This window comes from Saimiri boliviensis, chromosome 14 (genome assembly GCF_048565385.1).
Source record: "Saimiri boliviensis isolate mSaiBol1 chromosome 14, mSaiBol1.pri, whole genome shotgun sequence".
Classification (NCBI taxonomy): Eukaryota; Metazoa; Chordata; class Mammalia; order Primates; family Cebidae; genus Saimiri; species Saimiri boliviensis.
In genome coordinates, this window is record NC_133462.1 from 1,362,438 (window position 1) to 1,381,260 (window position 18,823).

General features: G+C 41.9%; 3 protein-coding genes and 1 non-coding gene across 5 annotated transcripts in view; 1 reads left to right on the forward strand and 3 right to left on the reverse strand.

Annotated features, from left to right (window-relative positions):
- Nucleotides 1-12,920, reverse strand: part of ZIK1 (zinc finger protein interacting with K protein 1) — a 93,873-nt gene extending 80,953 nt beyond the window's left edge. The window contains exon 1 of the mRNA XM_074385832.1: nt 12,886-12,920. The gene's annotated coding sequence lies outside the window, so the exon portion shown is untranslated. The remainder of the gene's footprint in view (nt 1-12,885) is intronic.
- LOC101048742 (uncharacterized) overlaps nt 1-12,946 on the reverse strand; it is a 264,023-nt gene extending 251,077 nt beyond the window's left edge. Inside the window, 1 exon segment of the mRNA XM_074385820.1 lies at nt 12,886-12,946. The gene's annotated coding sequence lies outside the window, so the exon portion shown is untranslated.
- ZNF549 (zinc finger protein 549) overlaps nt 1-18,062 on the reverse strand; it is a 33,694-nt gene extending 15,632 nt beyond the window's left edge. Inside the window, exons 1-2 of one of the 2 annotated variants that reach the window (XM_003944008.4) lie at nt 12,886-18,062; nt 919-1,045 (exon numbers count right to left, since the gene is read on the reverse strand). In XM_003944008.4, the coding sequence (XP_003944057.1) occupies nt 919-1,045; nt 12,886-13,098 (340 nt within the window). In that variant the 5' untranslated portion in view covers nt 13,099-18,062. Of the gene's footprint in view, nt 1-918; nt 1,046-9,170; nt 12,671-12,885 lie in introns of those variants that run through there. The other variant, XM_074385821.1, reaches the window with a different exon arrangement.
- On the forward strand, nt 4,370-4,476 carry LOC120362947 (U6 spliceosomal RNA). The gene has a single exon (XR_005578729.1). It is a non-coding gene; the product is annotated as a U6 spliceosomal RNA (small nuclear RNA).
- Nucleotides 18,063-18,823: the final 761 nt, after the last annotated feature.

Here is an 18,823-nt window from a genome sequence, read left to right on the forward strand (position 1 = left end):
CTGCATATGCACAGCTCATAATATTAAATTTATTAGGTATAGGCTAATGTTGGAGAACACTGCAAAATAGGAACAGGAGAGATGTGGAGAACAGAGGTAGGGGACAATCACAGTAGAAATGCCAAGTAGGCAAAACGTCAAGTAGGCAGAGAAAAGAGAAAAATGAGGTATGCCCATGAACCCTGGCACTAAAATAATAGGGAACACAAGACATTTGCCTGGTATGATTTGAGTTCAGCCCTGAAATCATGCCACTGCTTCTACTCACAGGTCCCAAACCTTGTTAACCCCCCTTGCTGTGGTTGAAGACTTCACTACCCTTTCATAAACACAGGCCTCTCTCCTGTCCTTGGCTTAAGTCAGGAGACTATCTGGGTCCTGGAAGGTAGAAGTCTCAAGGGAAAAATAGGGAGGTGGGTCAACAACACTGGCCCAGAGTACACCAACCCATGACAGACTACAGGAGGGACATTTATTTTTTTAAAAAGCCTTGGGAGAGGGTCTTGCTGTCATAGTCTAGAAATCCCTACAAATACCAACCATGTAAGTACCTGTTATTCCTGAGAAAGGCAGGTCCAAAGACAAGTCTACTAAAGGCAAGGGGAGAACTGGTAACCCAGGTCCGCCACAGAACTGAACAATCACCTTACCAAGAAATGGCAAAACCAAGTGGTATTGGTTGGGCAGGTTACAAGAGTCTGAACCCAAACTCTTAACTAAAAGGCTTCAGGACAGTAGATGTTGCGGCTGCAAAAAGCCCAGGCCTGGCAACCACAGCACCTATGTCATCCACAGGTCAAGAAACCAAGGAAAGAAGCAGGGCCCATGTCCAACTCTGGAAAAGACAGGGACACTCCTGGAAAAAGGGAAAGAGCAGAGTCCAACAGAGGTCAACGGGGTGCTTTTAAGAGATCTTACCCACTGAGGTCATAAGCGAAAAGTTCTCCAGCATCACGTCATGATACAGGTACCTCTGAGCTTCATCAAGGAGGCCCCACTCCTCCTGGGAGAAGTACACAGCAATATCCTCAAAGGTCACATGGCCCTGCATGATGGGGGCAGGTGAGATCATGAGCAGACTCAATCCCCAGGAACCCCAGTAAATCTCCCTCCTCCCTAGTTCTCCAACTCAGAGGAGACACCAGGTCCTTATGGTATCTCCCACTGGGCTCTCGGTCTGACACAATGGAATCTCACTCATGTTCCTGCTAGTTCATCTCCCTAGAGACCCAGATATACTGAAACCTGTGCTTACTCTCTTGGCTTAAAGTGTCAGTACAAGGATCCTGAGTACACCCATACTCCCTTCCCATTTAAATACCACTCACGGGAACAAAGCTCCCTCACATCTCCAGACCATGACTGCCACACCCTAAACTCCACTGCCCTCAGCATCCATGACACAGTACTTCACTGGCTTCTCCACATGCCACTCTGCTCAAGGGACGCAGGCAGCACTTGCTAAATGCAACAAGGATCCAGCACCACCACACATCTCTGTCAGACCCAATTCAGAGGCAGTCTCAGGACTGTTATGAACTCTTCTCCATCTGGCCTGGCTCTTTGTTCCAATTTCAGGCACTCAGAACTTGTGTGAGCTCAGTTGCCAAAGCCCACTTCTGTCTCAGTGTTGCCTGTGCTGTCCCCAAATGTCACATCTTTCCTCTCTCCACCTATATACTCAGTCAGAGCCTGGCCCCACCACATGCTGAATGACTCTCCCAGTCAATCTCATTTGCCTTTACCCTAATCTGTCACCCTGTCTGAAACTACTCAGGCCCCACCAAGAGTTACCAACAAAAGTCTGAGCCAGCAGAGGAAGAAAAAGCACCAGGCCTGAACTTGGTGTCATTTGACCTCCAGTACTGCTTTGCCTCTGAATGAATCTCTTAACCACTGCCCATTTAAAGACTGTGCCAACAGCTAGACACCCTTTTCATCCTACCCCACACACCCGTGGTTACTACTCTTCTTTGTTTGTCTTGGTGATGGTTCCCACTTCTATCTAGGTGACCGTGCAAGACCCAGTCATTACAGAATACTCTTTATATCCTTCCTTGCTGTTGGCATTGCCACTAGGACCTACCGAGTGCTCCTCTTAAATCTACAATGGTCCACATGCCAGCCACTGGCTGATGGATAGCTTTCACTTGGATCCCTTCCCTGAACTCCACATGTCTGTCCCTTGCTGTGCACCTGATATCATCACTAAGGGTTCCCAACAGAAGACTCCATATTGTGAAGGCCTAACTCCTGGACTTCGGTTTCCTATTCTGCATGTAGAATAGGAAGTGGCCACTCCATCACAACAGAATAGGAAGTGGCCACTCCATCACAACAGCAAGTAAAGAGTTAAACAGACTGAAAAATGGACAGCTCTTCTGGGATCCACAGGAAAGATCAGGACACACTGCTGCCCCCAAGACTGGAGATAAAAAACAAAGGAATACAGGAGAATCAAGGCTTACAGGAGCAGAAACTCACGAAAGGAAATCATCATGCAAACCCTCGCCAGGTTAGGAAAACCCAATCTACAATGCATAAATTGCTAGAAGCTCTGTGTGGACAGTTCCGTGAGCTGAAAATTCAAGAGGTACTCAGTGATAGCCCCTACAATCTTGCAATATTTACCTCCAGAGTCTTAAACAAGTTCTCATGGTACATACTGGTGAAAAAAATCCTCTTGTGCTTCCAGCAGAGAGGAGAAAATGAATCATTTTAAAATATGCCATAGCAATGTGTTCCTCTAAACCAGGCATCCCCAAACTTTTTACACAGGGGGCCAGTTCACTGTCCCTCAGACCGTTGGAGGGCCGCTACATACTGTGCTCCTCTCACTGACTGCCAATGAAAGAGGTGCCCCTTCCTGAAGTGCGGCGGGGGGCCGGATAAATGGCCTTAGGGGGCCGCATGCGGCCCATGGGCCGTAGTTTGGGGACGCCTACTCTAAACGAAGCCTGTCCTCAGGAGACAACAGTTAATCAGAGCTTAACCTGCAGAGGTGTTATCAGAGCCTAGTCTTACCTAGGGACAGACTATGGAAATAACCAACTACAGCCCATTCTAGTAATCCTCTTCCAGATAATGGGAGAGAAAAAGCAAAAAAAAAAAACCAAAATTTAGAGGCACGTGAATTTCAGTCAAGAGGAACAGACTCACTAAAACACTGAGACCGCCGGGCGCGGTGGCTCAAGCCTGTAATCCCAGCACTTTGGGAGGCCGAGGCGGGTGGATCACAAGGTCAAGAGATCGAGACCATCCTGGTCAACATGGTGAAACCCCGTCTCTACTAAAAAATACAAAAAAAAAAATTAGCTGGGCATGGTGGTGCGTGCCTATAATCCCAGCTACTCAGGAGGCTGAGGCAGGAGAATTGCCTGAACCCAGGAGGCGGAGGTTGCGGTGAGCCGAGATCACGCCATTGCACTCCAGCCTGGGTAACAAGAGCGAAACTCCGTCTCAAAAAAAAAAAACAACACTGAGACCTACCTGCAGGACTTAAAATGCTTCCCCTGCCCACTGGCATATCTCACCATCACATTATTAAAGGCCTATTTACAGCAATTCCTTTTCCTGAGGTCATCATGTCTAGCTATCAAGAAAACATCAGAAGCACTTTGGGAGGCCAAGGCAGGTGGATCACCTGAGGTCAGGAGTTCGAGACCAGCCTGGCCAACGTGGTAAAACCCCGTCTCTACTAAAAATGCAAAAATTAGCTGGGTGTGGTGGTGGATTCCTGTAATCCCAACTACTTGGTAGGCTGAGGCAGGAGAATCGCTTGAATTTGAGAGGTGGAGACTGCAGTGAGCCAACATCGTGCCACTGCACTCCAGCCTGGGTGACAAGAGCAAAACTAGATCTCAAAAAAAAAAGGGGGAGGTAAGAAAAGAAAACATCACAAGGCATACCAAAGGTGAAAGAACACACTTGGAGGAAAGAGAGCAAGGATCAGAACTATACGTGACACAGAAATGGAATTATGCAACCAGCAGCAATTTAAAACAACTACAAATATGACGCCCCTTAATGGATAAACTAGATGTCATGCAAGAACAGGCAGAGTAAGTAGAGATGAAAATCCTCAGAAAGAACCAAAGAGAAATGCTAGGGTCCAAAAATAATGTAAAAGAAATGAACAGAGCCTCTGATGGGCTTATTAACTTGGGCAAGGCTGAGAAAAGAATCTTATAAGAATGAGGATACATCAATAGAAACCTCCAAAATTGGCAAGTGAAGTGCACAAAGACTTAAAAAATACATACACAAAAGAATATCAAATGACTATGGGACAACTACGAAACATGCAACATACATATACCGGGAATACAAGAAGGAAAAAAATAAAAATAAACGTAAGAATTACACTTAGGTGCTCACTTCGGCAGCACATATACTAAAATTGGAACGATACAGAGAAGATTAGCATGGCCCCTGCGTAAGGATGACACGCAAATTCGTGAAGCGTTCCATATTAAAAAAAAAAAAGAAAGAAAGAAAGAAAAGAATTACACTTAGAATTTCCCCAAATTCACTTCAGTCACCAAACTACAGATCCAAGAAGCTCAGAGATCACTAAGCAGGACAAATCCACCCCCTAAACCTCCTCCTAGACATACAGACAAACTACAGAATATTAAGGATTAAAAAAAAATACTGATAAAAGCTAGAAAACCACTTTACTTATAGAAGAACAAAGATAAGAATTACATCCTACTTCTCCTCAGAAACCATGCAAAACAAGAAAAAAGCGAAGTAAAAAGTGTTGAGAAAAATCCTTACCAACCTAGAAGGGTGTACTCTGTGAAATTATCCTCCCACAGTAAAGGAGAAATAAAGACTTTCTCAGACAAACATAAATTTAAAAATCTGTGACCAGCAGATCTGCCTTGCAAGGAACGTTAAAAAAAAAAATTCTTCAGAGAGAAGGAAATGATATGAAGGCCAGAAACTTGGACCTGCATAAAGAAAGGAAAAGTACCACAAATTAAAAAAAAAAAAAAAAAAAAAGTGAAGGTAAAACAAAAATTTTTCTTAATAAATCTAACAGATGAATTTGTTAAAAAAAAAATAGCAACAATGTATTCAATTGTGTGTGTGTGCGCGCGCACGCACATGGCTGCATGCACACTCATGCATAAATGATAACAACAATATAAGGGACAAGAGGGACAGGCACGCTGGCTCACCCTTGAAATCCCAACACAGGCTGGGCGCGGTGGCTCAAGCCTGTAATCCCAGCACTTTGGGAGGCCGAGGTGGGTGGATCATGAGGTCAAGAGATCGAGACCATCCTGGTCAACATGGTGAAACGCCGTCTCTACTAAAAATACAAAAAGTTAGCTGGGCACGGTGGCGCACGCCTGTAGTCCCAGCTACTCGGGAGGCTGAGGCAGGAGAATTGCTTGAACCCAGGAGATGACGGAGGTTGCAGTGAGCTGAGATCGGGCCATTGCACTCCAGCCTGGGTAACAAGAGAGAAACTCTGTCTCAAAAAAAAAAAAAAAAAAAAAAAAAAAAAAGAAATCCCAACACAGTGGTGAGGCCAAGGCACAAGGATCATTTGAGGGGAGGAGTTCAAGACCAGCCTGGGTAACAAAGTGAGGCCCTTTCTCTATTTAAAAAAAAAAAAAAAAAAAAAAAAATTGCTGGGTATGGTAGCACATGCCTGTGGTCCCAGCTATTGGTGAGGCTGAGACAAGATGATCGCTTGATCCCAGGAGATTGAGGCTGCAGTGAGCTGTGCTCATGCCACTGCACTCCAGCCTGGGTGACAGAAGGAGAGACTGTCTCAAAAACAAAACAAACAAAAACAAGGGACAGGAGAGTGAAATTAAGATTATCTATCTTGTTATAAAACACTCAAAGTACCTGTGAAATGTTATAGTGCTATTTGAATAATATGGACTTAGATTAATTGCAAAAGTATATTGCAGCCAGGCATGGTGGTACACACCTGTAATCCCAACACTTTGGGAGGCTAAGGCAGGCAGATCACTTGAGGCCAGGATTTCAAGACCAGCCTGGCCAACGATCTGTACAAAAACCCTGATCTGTACAAAAAAATACAAAAATTAGCTGGGTGGCACATGCCTGTAGTCCCAGCTACCTGGGAGGCTAAGCTGGGCAGATCCCTTGAGTCCTGGAGGAGGAGGTTGCAGAGAGCTGAGATTGCGCCACTGCACTCCAGCCTGGACACCAAAGCCAGACTCTGTATCAAAAACAAAACCCAAAAGACAAAACAAAACAGTAAGGGCAACAAATAGTAAACAGTAACAAATATGGTGCAAGCTACTCCAACTACATCAACAACTGCATCAACAATCACTTTCAATGTCAATAGTCTAAGTGTACCAATATTAAAACAGATGGTCAGAGTGGATCAATAAACAAGGCCTAACTATATGTCGTCTAAAAAAAAAAAACACACCTTAAATATAAAGACACATATATATCAAAAGTAAATGGATGGTGCCTTAGTCTGTTCTGTGTTGCTATAAAGGAATAACTAAAGCTGAATAATTTATAAAGAAAAAAATGTATATTTGGTTCATAGTTCTGCAAGCTCAGAAGCATGATACTAATATCTGCTTCTGATGAGGACTTCAGGAAGCTTCCATTCATGGCAGAACATGAAGTGGGGGTTGGCAAAACATGACATAAGCATGACAGAACAGGGGAAGTGCCAGGCCCTTTGAAACAATCAGAGCTCATAGCAACTAACAGAGGAGGAAATCACTCATTGCTCTGAGGACAGCATCAAGCTGTTCATGCAGAATCTGCCCTTGTGACCCAAACACCTCTTACCAGGCCCCTCAATATTGGGTATCAAATTTCAACATGAGATTTGAAGAGCATATTTAAATTCTAACAGATGGAGAAAAACATACCATGGTAATATGGTAATAAAAAAAAAAAAAAGAGAGGCCGGGCGCGGTGGCTCAAGCCTGTAATCCCAGCACTTTGGGAGGCTGAGGCGGGTGGCTCACAAGGTCAAGAGATCGAGACCATTCTGGTCAACATGGTGAAACCCCGTCTCTACTAAAAATACAAAAAGGTAGCTGGACATGGTGGCACATGCCTGTAATCCCAGCTACTCAGGAGGCTGAGGCAGGAGAATTGCCTGAACCCAGGAGGCGGAGGTTGCGGTTAGCCGAGATCGCACCATTGCACTCCAGCCTGGGTAACAAGAGCGAAACTCCGTCTCAAAAAAAAAAAAAAAAAAAAAGGAGAGAAAGCTTATTAATTTTAGAGCAAACTTTACAGCAAGAAAAGTTATCAGAGATAAAGAAAGATTACATAATGATAACGGGGTCAGTTTCCAAAAAGATGTAAGAATCCTTAACACATACATGCCTGACCACACAGCATCAAACTATATGAGGCAAAAACTGATAGACCTTTAAGGAGAAACAGATCAATCCACCATCATAGTTGAAGTCTTCCACACTCTTCTGTTACTGACAGATCCAGTAGGCAGAAAATCAATAAACATAGCTGAATTCAACAACACCATCAACCAACTGGACATAATCAACATCTTTAGATTATTTTAACTAACAAGAACAGAATATACACTGTTCTTAAACTCACACGGAATATTCAACAAGACAGACCACACTCTGGCTTGTTTTATACATCTTTAAAACTTCCTATTTTCCTGATGCTTCAACATCCCCAACACATTATGAGCAACCCACCCTGGTGACCAGGTACCCAGTGTGCTAAGTCTGGTCCCTGTCACAACCTCCCCTTCTTTTTCTCCCTTGACTGTGACTGAATGATATTCAAACACACTAGGAAAAGCAGCTGCCCACAGGTCCTTGTGCTCCCTCTTGGCTCCCTGCCTGCTTGATTGAGTCTGCTCCTTAAGGGCTCCTCCCATATGGCTTCATGCATAGTTTGCTGTGCCACCCTCTATGAGAATGTATGAATATAATAAATCCTTTAATTCTGTATGCCTCTCACAGTTTAATTTCCATGGCAGTGTTGGAATGATACTAGAGACCCCACGAAGGATATCTACTCCCCCATTTATAATACACATTCGTAAAACACATCTTAATAAATTTAACAGAAATAATACAATGTTTGCTCCATGATCACAATAGAATTAAACTAGAAAGCGGTAACAGAAAGATAGCTGGCAAATCCCAAAATACTTGGGAGATTAAACAAGACAACACATGGAGCAAAGAAGCAATACTCAAGATAAATTTAAAACTATTTTGAACTAAATGACAATGAAAACACAACTTAGAATTTGTGAGATGCAGCTAAAGCGGTGCTTAGAATAAAATTTATAGCACTGAATACCTATACAGTCATCCCCACTCTTATCCATGATTTTGTTTTCCAAGATTTCAGTTACCAGTGGTCAACTGTGGTCTGAAAATATTACATGCATAACTCCAGAAATAAATAACTCATAAGTTATAAATCACGTGCTTTTCTGAGTAGTGTGACAAAATCTTACACTGTCCCACGGTGTTATGCCCAAGATATGAATCATCCCTTTGTCCAGTAGATCCACGCTGAATACAGTACCTGCCTGTTAATCACTAAGTGGCCATCTTGGTTATCACATCAACTGTCTCAGTATCACAGTGCCTATGTTAAGTAACCCTGATTTTACTTAGTAATATCCCCAAAGCGCAAGAGCAATAATGCCAGCAATTCAGATGTGTAAAAGACGTAAAGTACTTCCTTTAAGTGAAAAGGTAAGAGTTCTTGATTTAACAAGAAAGATAAAAATTGTACTCTGAGTTTGCTAAGATGTACAAAAAGAACAAATCATGTATCTGTGAGATTGTGAAGAAGGAAAAAGAAACTCATGTTAGTTCTGCTGTCACAGTTCAAACTGTTAAAGTTTTGGCCACAGTGCACAGAGACTTGCAATTCCTATACATGCCCATATGATTCTCATCTCTAAGCATTTGGACGTACTGGCTCCTATGCCCAGGAAACCCTCCATCACTTCATCCTATTACATGTAGAAATGTGAACATCTCTGTAGACCTTCTCACTCTGATTAATCATCCTGGGTCTGAGGTGACCCAAGGGACCCAAAAGCAAGGAAAAAGAGTCTCAGGACAGTGTCACCTGCATCTGTGGGCCAGAACCATGGCTTTAGGGAATAGGGCCAGTGAAGACCTGGGACTTCTTCCCCGTACCTGTGATGGTTTCACAAACTCTTCTGTTGCCACAGGAATCTGCAGGAAGAGGGAGGCTATGAAATAAAGGTGCTCAAGGTGGTATTTACAAAGGGTAAGTTGCTCTTGCAAACTGTGTGACACTGGACAAAGATCTGACCTCTCTGAGGTTGCCTCCATCTGTAAAATGGGAACACTTAATGGTGGCTACCTTGTAGTGCTATGGTAGGCATCAAACTCATTCATACGTGTCCAATGCTAAGACCGGGCTAGTACTGACCACAGCGTTAAGACTTCCGTAAACCGTTTTGAAAATTTTGGTGTTTCTTACTTGCCATTTAAGTCTTTATGTGAATGTGATATGTTATCAAATTATTAGATGCTTCTGTGATTCTTTGACAATAAATATGTAGTGTCTTTTCCAACACCATTCTCTGATTCTGATACAAACTAGGTGTCCTGCAATTAAATCCTATTCTAAGACTAGCTACCTAGAGTTGCTTCTAAACCAAAAGGTTTTAAAGGCTCAGTCATACACAACTGTCCTCACTTCATATGCCCATTGCAAGCCAACATCCAGACCAATAAATATAGCTGAATTCAACAACAGCATCCATATCCAGACCAATAAACATAGCTGAATTCAACAACACCATCAATCAAGTGGACAAAAATCAACATCTTTAGATTATTTTTTCCCAACAAGAACAGAATATACACTGTTACCAAGATCACACGGAATATTCAACAATGTCCAAACCAATAAACATAGCTGAATTCAACATCATCAATCAACTGGACATAATCAACGTCTTTATTTTTTCCAACAAGAACAGAATACACACTGTTCCCAAGCTCACACAGAATACTCAACAAGAAAGACCACAAGTCTTTATGTGAATGGGATATGTTATCAAATTATTAGAGGCTTCTGTGATTCTTTGACAATAAATATGTAGTGTCTTTTCCAACACCATTCTCTGATTCTGATACCAACTAGGTGTCCTACAATTCAATCCCATTCTAGTAATACCTGGAATTGCATCTAAACCAAAAGGTTTAAAGGCTCAGTCATACACAACTGTCCTCACTTCATATGCCAACTGCAAGCCAATGTTCAAACCACGGTAATTTTCTCCACTTGGCTACAAATTTGGGGGTTGCCATGACCTTATTCAACAATTTGCTAGAACCACTTACAGAACTCATGAAAATACTTATGTTTACCAGTTTATGATAATGGATGTAACTCTGGAACAGCCAAATGGAAGAGATGCATATGGCAAGGTACTGGCAGTGGGTAAGGCAGGATACGTCCATGCTCTCTTATCTCACTCTCCCAGCATTTCCAAGTGTTCACAACCTTGAAGCTTCCTGAACTCACTGATCAAGATTTTATATACCCTAATCTCCAAACCTCTGCTTCCCTCCCTGGAGGCCAGAGCTGGGGCTTTCAAATCCTATAATCACTTGATTTGTCTGGTGACCACCTCCACTCTGAGGCTATCTAGACTCCACCTGTCTGCTCACCCTAAGCCATCTCATAAAACTCAAGTATAGCTGCCTTCCCTTATCAGCTGTTTTGCTATTTGCAGTTTCAGTTACCTGCATTCAACTTCAATGTGAAAATTATAAGTATTAAATTTCAACTTCACTCTGAAAATAGTAATGTTAAAATTTTAATATTAAATACTAAAATACTAAATTTCCAGAAATAAACAATTCATGTTTTAAACAGTGCACCATTCTAAGTGGTGTGAGGAAGTATTACACTATGGCATTTAGTCCTTTCTTCTTAAGATGAAGAAGGGTAAATAGTATAATAAGATATTTAGAGATACCACATTCACATAACTTTTTAAATAATCTTTTTTGTTTTTTTATTGTCTCAACTGCAGTAACATAACTTTTATTAACTTATAATTAAAGTGTAATTGTTCTGTATTTTTTCCAGTTATTATTAATCTCTTATACTGCCTAATTTATAAATTGGACTTTATTATAGGTATGTAGTCCAGGAAGAAACATAGTATATACAGGTTGGGTACTATCTGCAGTTTCAGGCCTCCACTGGGGGTTTTAAAAAGTATCCTCCAAGGATAAGGAGAAAGTCATTGCTCAACTACTAAATGTATTATAGCCTATTGTTCCTAGGCTACAAACCTGTACAGCAAGTTACTATACTAAATACTGTCAGCAATTGTAACACAGTGATAATTATTTGGGTATTTAAACATATATAAACTTAGAAAACGCAGTTTACCTCTTGATCAGAAAGAAATAAATGAAAAGGTACAGTAAAAATTATGGTATCATAATCTCATGGGACCACCGTCATTGATGTGGTCAACATTGTTGTTATGTGCTACATAACTTACCACAAGACACTTTTCACTGAGGAAATTACAAGGATTTTAGGAGTTCTGTGCCAGGAAAGCATGACAAAAAGCAAACACATTTATTTTTTTATTAGAGCACAGAGGTATAGTGGCATTTTAATCGACTAATTGCTTGCATAAATTTGTTAAATTTATACAGTTTAAACCTGTGTTTTCCGGGGAGAGCTGCTCCGCTAGTCTGGCAGACCTTTTTCTGGCTCTACATAGAGTGAACAGTTGCCGAACCTTCTGAATGGTGACTTGTTACAGTGTCCCACCCTCAAATCCATCCTATGCAGTGTGTATTCCTTAAACATTCCCTCTGGAAGTATCCCTGGAACCCCAAGACCGTTCTATCTGCAAGCAGCCTCGCAAGGCCGACCCGCTCTTCCCCAGCCTCCAGCCTCAGCCCTCCCTCTCTTCATCTCAAAGTAAAATCTTAAGATTACCGGTCTAAATTGAAGGCTTGGCCTGAGTCTCAGCCCCAGCCTGTCACCATTTACAAAATCAGTGAGCCAGTCTCTTCCTCTTAATTTTCTACGTACAATTCCAGCTGCCCATGTAACAACCTCATTCTGTGACAGTTTAGAAACACCACGTCCATACTATCAATGGACGGCTGGAAACATAAAATATATTTTTAAAAAAGAAAAAAAAGAAACACCACGTCCAAAATTCAACTCCTAGTATCTCCCCAAAACCTGCTCCCCCACCAGATTTCTGTGTCAACTCTTCCAGATGTTCAAGTAAGAGAAAAACTTGGGATCATACTTGACTCCCACTTCTGCTCACAGGCACAAAGGATGCAGCAGAAAAGCCTGCTGGCTTTCCCTTTAACATCCACCAAGATTCTTATTACTTAGGTCCCTCCAGAATCCACCACAATCCTCCTGGCTTCTACCACAGCCGCCTCCTCACCGGTATCCCCGCGTCCACCACCATCCCTCCCTAACCGTCTGTTATCTCCACTCACGGCCTTTGAAATATCTTTTCAAAGAACACGACCCTCACTCAGATCGCGTTCTCCTTTAGTTCACAACCCTCCGTGGCTCCCAAAGACTCAGGATTAGGGCCCGGCTGCTCCTCATTCTCTCTGCTCCCCGCAGACCGCGGTCGGCCCCCAGGTTTCCGAACGCTCGCGGCCCCGGCGCACCTCCCACCGTACGCAACGCCCTCCTCCCCCCCTCACCTCCCGTCAGCGCTGAGGACCCCCCCACCTCACCTCCCGTCAGCGCTGAGGAACCCCCGCAGAACGCCTCGCTGTCCGGGAGACGGAGCCCGAACTGCACAGACCCGCGCAGGCGCCCCCCGACCCGGGCTTGAGGACCTGGGTGAGGATCCGAGGATGTCGCTCTCACCTGCAGTGGATTCACCGGCGCTGCCGCATCCATGGGACCTTGGGCGGGGCGGGGCCTGGAGAGGCGCGCGGTGAAGCCCGGGATCCGGCGGGCGTGCAGTGGCAGATCGCCGGGAGGCGCTCGGACCGGGACCAGGCACGATTCTCTGCGGGCGGGCACCACCTCCTGGCCCGGACCCAGCGAGCCGGAACCGCCTGGCGGGCGGACGCGCATGCTGGCAGCCAAAATGACCACCACCGGAAAGGCGCCGGAAGTTTCCGCTCTGACGTACCGCGCGCTCGCACTGATTAGTCCAAGGCCCCGGCGCGCTCGGCGCGCAGTATTCTGGGTGGTGTAGTTCCTGCCACGCCGCAGTCCACGGGGCCGTGTGAACCCAGTTCAAGAGCGAGAGGACAAAGAAAAAAACCCATCAGACTAGGTCACCAGGCCGGGCGCGGTGGCTCAAGCCTGTGATCCCAGCACTTTGGGAGGCTGAGGCGGGTGGATCACGAGGTCAAGAGATCGAGACCATCCTGGTCAACATGGTGAAACCCCGTCTCTACTAAAAATACAAAAAAAAAATTAGCTGGGCATGGTGGTGCGTGCTTGTAATCCCAGCTACTCGGAAGGCTGAGGCAGGAGAATTGCCTGAACCCAGGAGGCAGAAGTTGCGGTGAGCCGAGATCGCGCCATTGCACTCCAGCCTGGGTAACAAGAGCAAAACTCCATTTCAAAAAAAAAAAAGAGAGAGAAAAAAAAGAAAAAACTAGGTCAGCAAAGCCTATCACATACACATGGTAAACGAATACGATTTGATCTTCATTTCTCAGCACAAAAGTTGACATAGATTGCATACAATACATTAAAAATGTTGACAATTGATGCAGTCCTTAACTTTTTCTTTTTTAAATGTAGAGATTATAAACCAAAATTAAAATTAAAAGGCCTCCCGACTATCTGAATGGACCCCTCCTCTCAGTATTATAGAGTTAACCTGAAAACCTAGTTCAGGCCATGATGGAAGAGGGAATTGGACATGCCTCATTCTACCCCTATCTCAATAACATCAGCATAGACCTTCAGTCTAATAAGAAACTTTTTAAATCTATTTCTCTGAAGCTTGCTACCTGTAGGTTTCATCTGCATGATAAAATCTTGGTATCCAACCAAGGTGATCACCAACAGTGGGATCAGCATCCCCTTATCCCACACGTATGTGTTTATTCTGATTTTTGCCCCCAAATGTTAGTGACTTCAATTACATAATTTATCTATCATCATAAGTGGAACTGAAATGAGAATGAGATTGCAAAAACATTATATCTTCTTTTTTTTCTTTTATTATTTTTTTCTTTTTTTAGAGTCTCACTCGCCTAGACCGGAGTGCAGCGCAATTTCTGCTCACTGCAACCTCTGCCTCCCAGGCTCAAGCAATTCTGCCTCCTCCTCCCAAGTAGCTGGGACTACAGGCGTGCGCCACTAGGCCCGGGTAATTTTTGTATTTTCAGTAGAGAAGGGGTTTCACCACGTTGCCCAGGCTGGTCTCGAAGTGGCCTCAAGTGATTCGCCTGCCTAAAAGTGATGGGATTACAAGCATAACCCACCGCGCCTGGCCTTTTCCCCCCATATTTAGCAATTAGATTTTGTTGCTACCTATTGTCTTCATTTCTCTTTAGTTTTTGTTTATAATTTTGATATTTTATAATTACTTGAGAAACTTTAGAAAAATTACCACTTATGTTGGAGTCTTATTAAATAATACACCTTATGTTGTAAAAATATCTTTAGGAATGTAATCTTTGGCTATAGTTTGTCTCCAATATTATTTATTTCTGATCCTCATATTTTAATAGTTTTACATTGTGCTTCTATATTTCCTTAAAATTATCTAATTTTAGTGTCACATTGCACACATTCTTAGTGTAATATTGCTTATTTTTTCAATGTATCAATACCAATACATTTTGGCAAAACATGATTATAGACATGACTTTTATATATTTTGTATTCTTTTTTGCCTTGTATATACACATATAATTTTAAATTGAACATGTATATAGACACAATTAATGATTTACATGCAGCTGTAAAAAATAATACTGAATGATCTTGTGTATACATATTATCTAGTTTCTTCCAGAATAACATTTGCAAGACTATATTATAAAATCAAAACAAAGATACTGTTAATGATCCTCTCCAATGTTCTCATTCAGAATTCATTACTTTTACTTATATTCAGTTGTGTGTGTGTGTGTATTCACATATGGGTCTAAGTTTAAAACCATATGAAGGCTTTAAAAAAAATCTTGCCTGCATTGGCGATCATGCTGATACACAAGCTCACTTTTTTGTTCATTTCACCTTTCATTGCATGGATTTTTCAAGTTTTACCTTGATTTAATATTGTATAAAAATTATGTAAAATATTTAGATTTGTAAAGAGACAAAGGTATAACAGAAGAAAACTGTATACACTATCAGTTCTATCCCTTTTCTGTTAGCACTGTCCTTTTATATATTTTTACTTGCTTAAAAAAATACAGTATACATTGTATATTCTGAAATGTGAATTTTTCAATGCAAAATATACCCTGGAAAAACTCCATTAAGTCAGTTCTACAGTAATACAACGTATGCATTCCTGAAAAACATGGAATTATGCAAAATACAAAATAAAATCCCAGGGCTTATGGAGACACAAAATACCATCTGTGAAACATAAAATATAGAAGTCTAATAAGTAAGACAATGCAACTTTACACGTTAAATATTTAATAAATAAATAAATAATATGATAAATATGGCCGTTTACTTAAAAAGCCTGAATTTTGCTTGTGAAAGTGGGAGTCAAGTGTTGCAGCATGTGAGTTACTGTGAAGTGGTTGGTGGTAGGAGAGTTACATAAAATCAGATGGAAAATGTAACGCTAATATGGATGGGTTTAGCTCACACCGTAGGATGAATTGAGGTTACCAGTAGATTTTCAAATTGTGTCCTTGAGTGAGTTTTTATATTCCTACATGATCCATTTTAGCTGGGTACAGTTTTCTGCATTCATCTCGTCTTTCCTGCAGACAAAGCAACCAGAACAATCACAAAATTTGTGTTGTGTTCAAGATGTTTCCTAATTTTTCGATGGTGTTGGAAAAATCCTGAAACAATATTAATGGGATATATACAGAGATCTTTACTAAACTCTAAAGCTGTGGCGATGTATTGTGCAGTTTTGCACTCATTCATTCACCCAGACACTTGTAGTTGGACACTGAGGCTATTTCCAATGTAGTTTTTCAGGAACTGCCTTTGGGCAAATAACCATAAGGTGTCAATGCTCAATTAAAGTGGGAAATATGAGATAGGATAAGCACAGAAAAGTACTCTCCACAGTGATGGTAAGACATCTATGGTCTTTTTTTCCTACTTATTCCTCTGACTACAACTGAAATCACCACATTCTAGATGTTGAGCCAATTGATTTTAAAAAGCTGAAATCTTCCTTGCTCAGACTGGAATTGGGATTTTGGGAAATTCCTCACTCCTTGTCTTTACAGCTTACCTTTGCTCACTGGACGGAAGTTGAGACCCACAGACCTGATTCTCAACCAACTGACCTTAGCCGATTGCTCGGTCCTTTCCTACAAAGGGATACCTCAAACAATGGAGGCCTTTGCATTAAAATATTTCCCAGATGATGCAGGATGTAAACTTTATTATTACAGAGTAGGCACAGGGGTTTCCTTCAGCAGTATCTGCCTCCTCAAAGGCTTCCACGCCATTAAGCTCAACCCCAGTATATGGATGTGGATGGAACTCAAGATTAGATCTTCAAAGTTCATTGGCTTCTCTTGCTTCTTGTGCTGGATTTTGCATCTCTTAATGAATACATGTATTTTTTTTTTCTTTCAGAAATGAATAGCTGGAATTGTAACCCCCGTCCCACACCCACATGTATTCTTAAAATAGTGACTGGTGCACTGAACAGGAAAATCTTAATGTAGAAATGATTTATGGAGTCTGTTCCTGCACAATTTAAGACAGATTCGGGTTATTCTATGCAATCACATATTTTCCCCCCGACTGTGAGTTTGGTTTTCATGGTCTGGGCCAGTGGCTCCATGGTTTTTGTCCTGCACAGGCACGAGCACCAAGTCCAAAATGTTCACAGTCACAGACTCTCCTCCAGATTTTCCCATGAGGCTGCAGCCACATACGCTACCCTAATCCTGGTCTGCTCCTTTTTCACCTTTTATTCAATCTACAGTACATTAACTGGACGACTTTAGCTGAAAACCCAGGCCCCTGGATGGTGAACAGTTCTGTGCCGGTGGCCTCATGTTTCCTAGCATTCAACCCCTTTGTGTTCACCAGTAGTGACACATGGGTCTCTTGGTTCTGCTTTGCCTGTAGAGCCAAAACAAATTGATTTTGTAATCTGATTACAGTGCTATGAGTCTGTTTTCTTCATAGCATCTAATCATTCATTTCAATATTTGTTAACATGTAGCAAACTATTACATGGTAAAAATTTTGGATGCAATGGCAAATAAAATCAATTATGTTCCTGCCCCATTTTAGTTCTTATAATCGAAATAAAAATGACTATCTTAGTTATACAAAGATTATCCAATCTAATTGAAGTTCAGGAAATTTTGAAATAGTATTACAGAAGTAAAATTTTAACTTTAGAGAATTATGAGAAATCTCTCACTTTGAGTCTTAGGAAGATACATGGGAAATTTTTCAAAAATCTATTTTGAAACATAATTAGGTACAATTCTCTCTGACAGTGGGAAAATCACCTAGATTGATCCTATACAGCCTTAAGGAGTTGGAAGAAATCCTATGTGTTTGGAATTTAGAGAGACAGCAGAGTAGCAGAATAGGAATCTAGATTTGTAGGTGCACACTTAGGACAGGCTGAGAAAGCTGAGCATTTGTTTAAAGAAACTGACAAATCCATGAGCTAGTTCAAACTGGTTTAAAATATCAGTTATCCTTATTAAAAATTATTAACAGTATTTAATTTAAAAGTAATAGTTGGCTGGGCGCGGTGGCTCAAGCCTGTAATCCCAGCACTTTGGGAGGCCGAGGCGGGTGGATCACGAGGTTGAGAGATCGAGACCATCCTGGTCAACATGGTGAAACCCCGTCTCTACTAAAAATACAAAAAACTAGCTGGGCATGGTGGCGCATGCCTGTAATCCCAGCTACTCAGGAGGCTGAGGCAGGAGAATTGCCTGAGCCCAGGAGGCGGAGGTTGCGGTGAGCCGAGATCGCGCCATTGCACTCCAGCCTGGGTAACAAGAGCGAAACTCCGTCTCAAAAAAAAAAAAAAAAAGTAATAGTTAATAATATTTTAAATTGTATAGCTTGAATATTAGTTAATCTTTCAAGAAAAGGCATTATTACTTTCTCATGGCTGGCTTTAAGTTTCTAATACTACAAAATGTTTTTCAGTTTGTTTTACACAAATGACGAAAATCAAAAGAGAAAAAAGCTTTTTGTTGAAAGTTCGGTTTTCTGATAGTACCTTGCTCATAGTCTCATATTCTTGTTTACTTACAGATTTTTTTTTTTTTTTTTTTTTTTTTTTTTTTTTTTTTGAGACGGAGTTTCGCTGGTTACCCAGGCTGGAGTGCAATGGCGCAATCTCGGCTCACCGCAACCTACCGGATTCAGGCAATTCTCCTGCCTCAGCCTCCTGAGTAGCTGGGATCACAGGCATGCGCCACCATGCCCAGCTAATTTTTTCTATTTTTAGTAGAGACGGGGTTTCACCATGTTGACCAGGATGGTCTCGATCTCTTGACCTCATGATCCGCCCACCTTGGCCTCCCAAAGTGCTGGGATTACAGGCTTGAGCCACTGCGCCCGGCCAGAATTTTTATTTTATATTTTATTTTATTTATTTATTTATTTTTTCCTGAGACGGAGTTTTGCTCTTGTTACCCAGGCT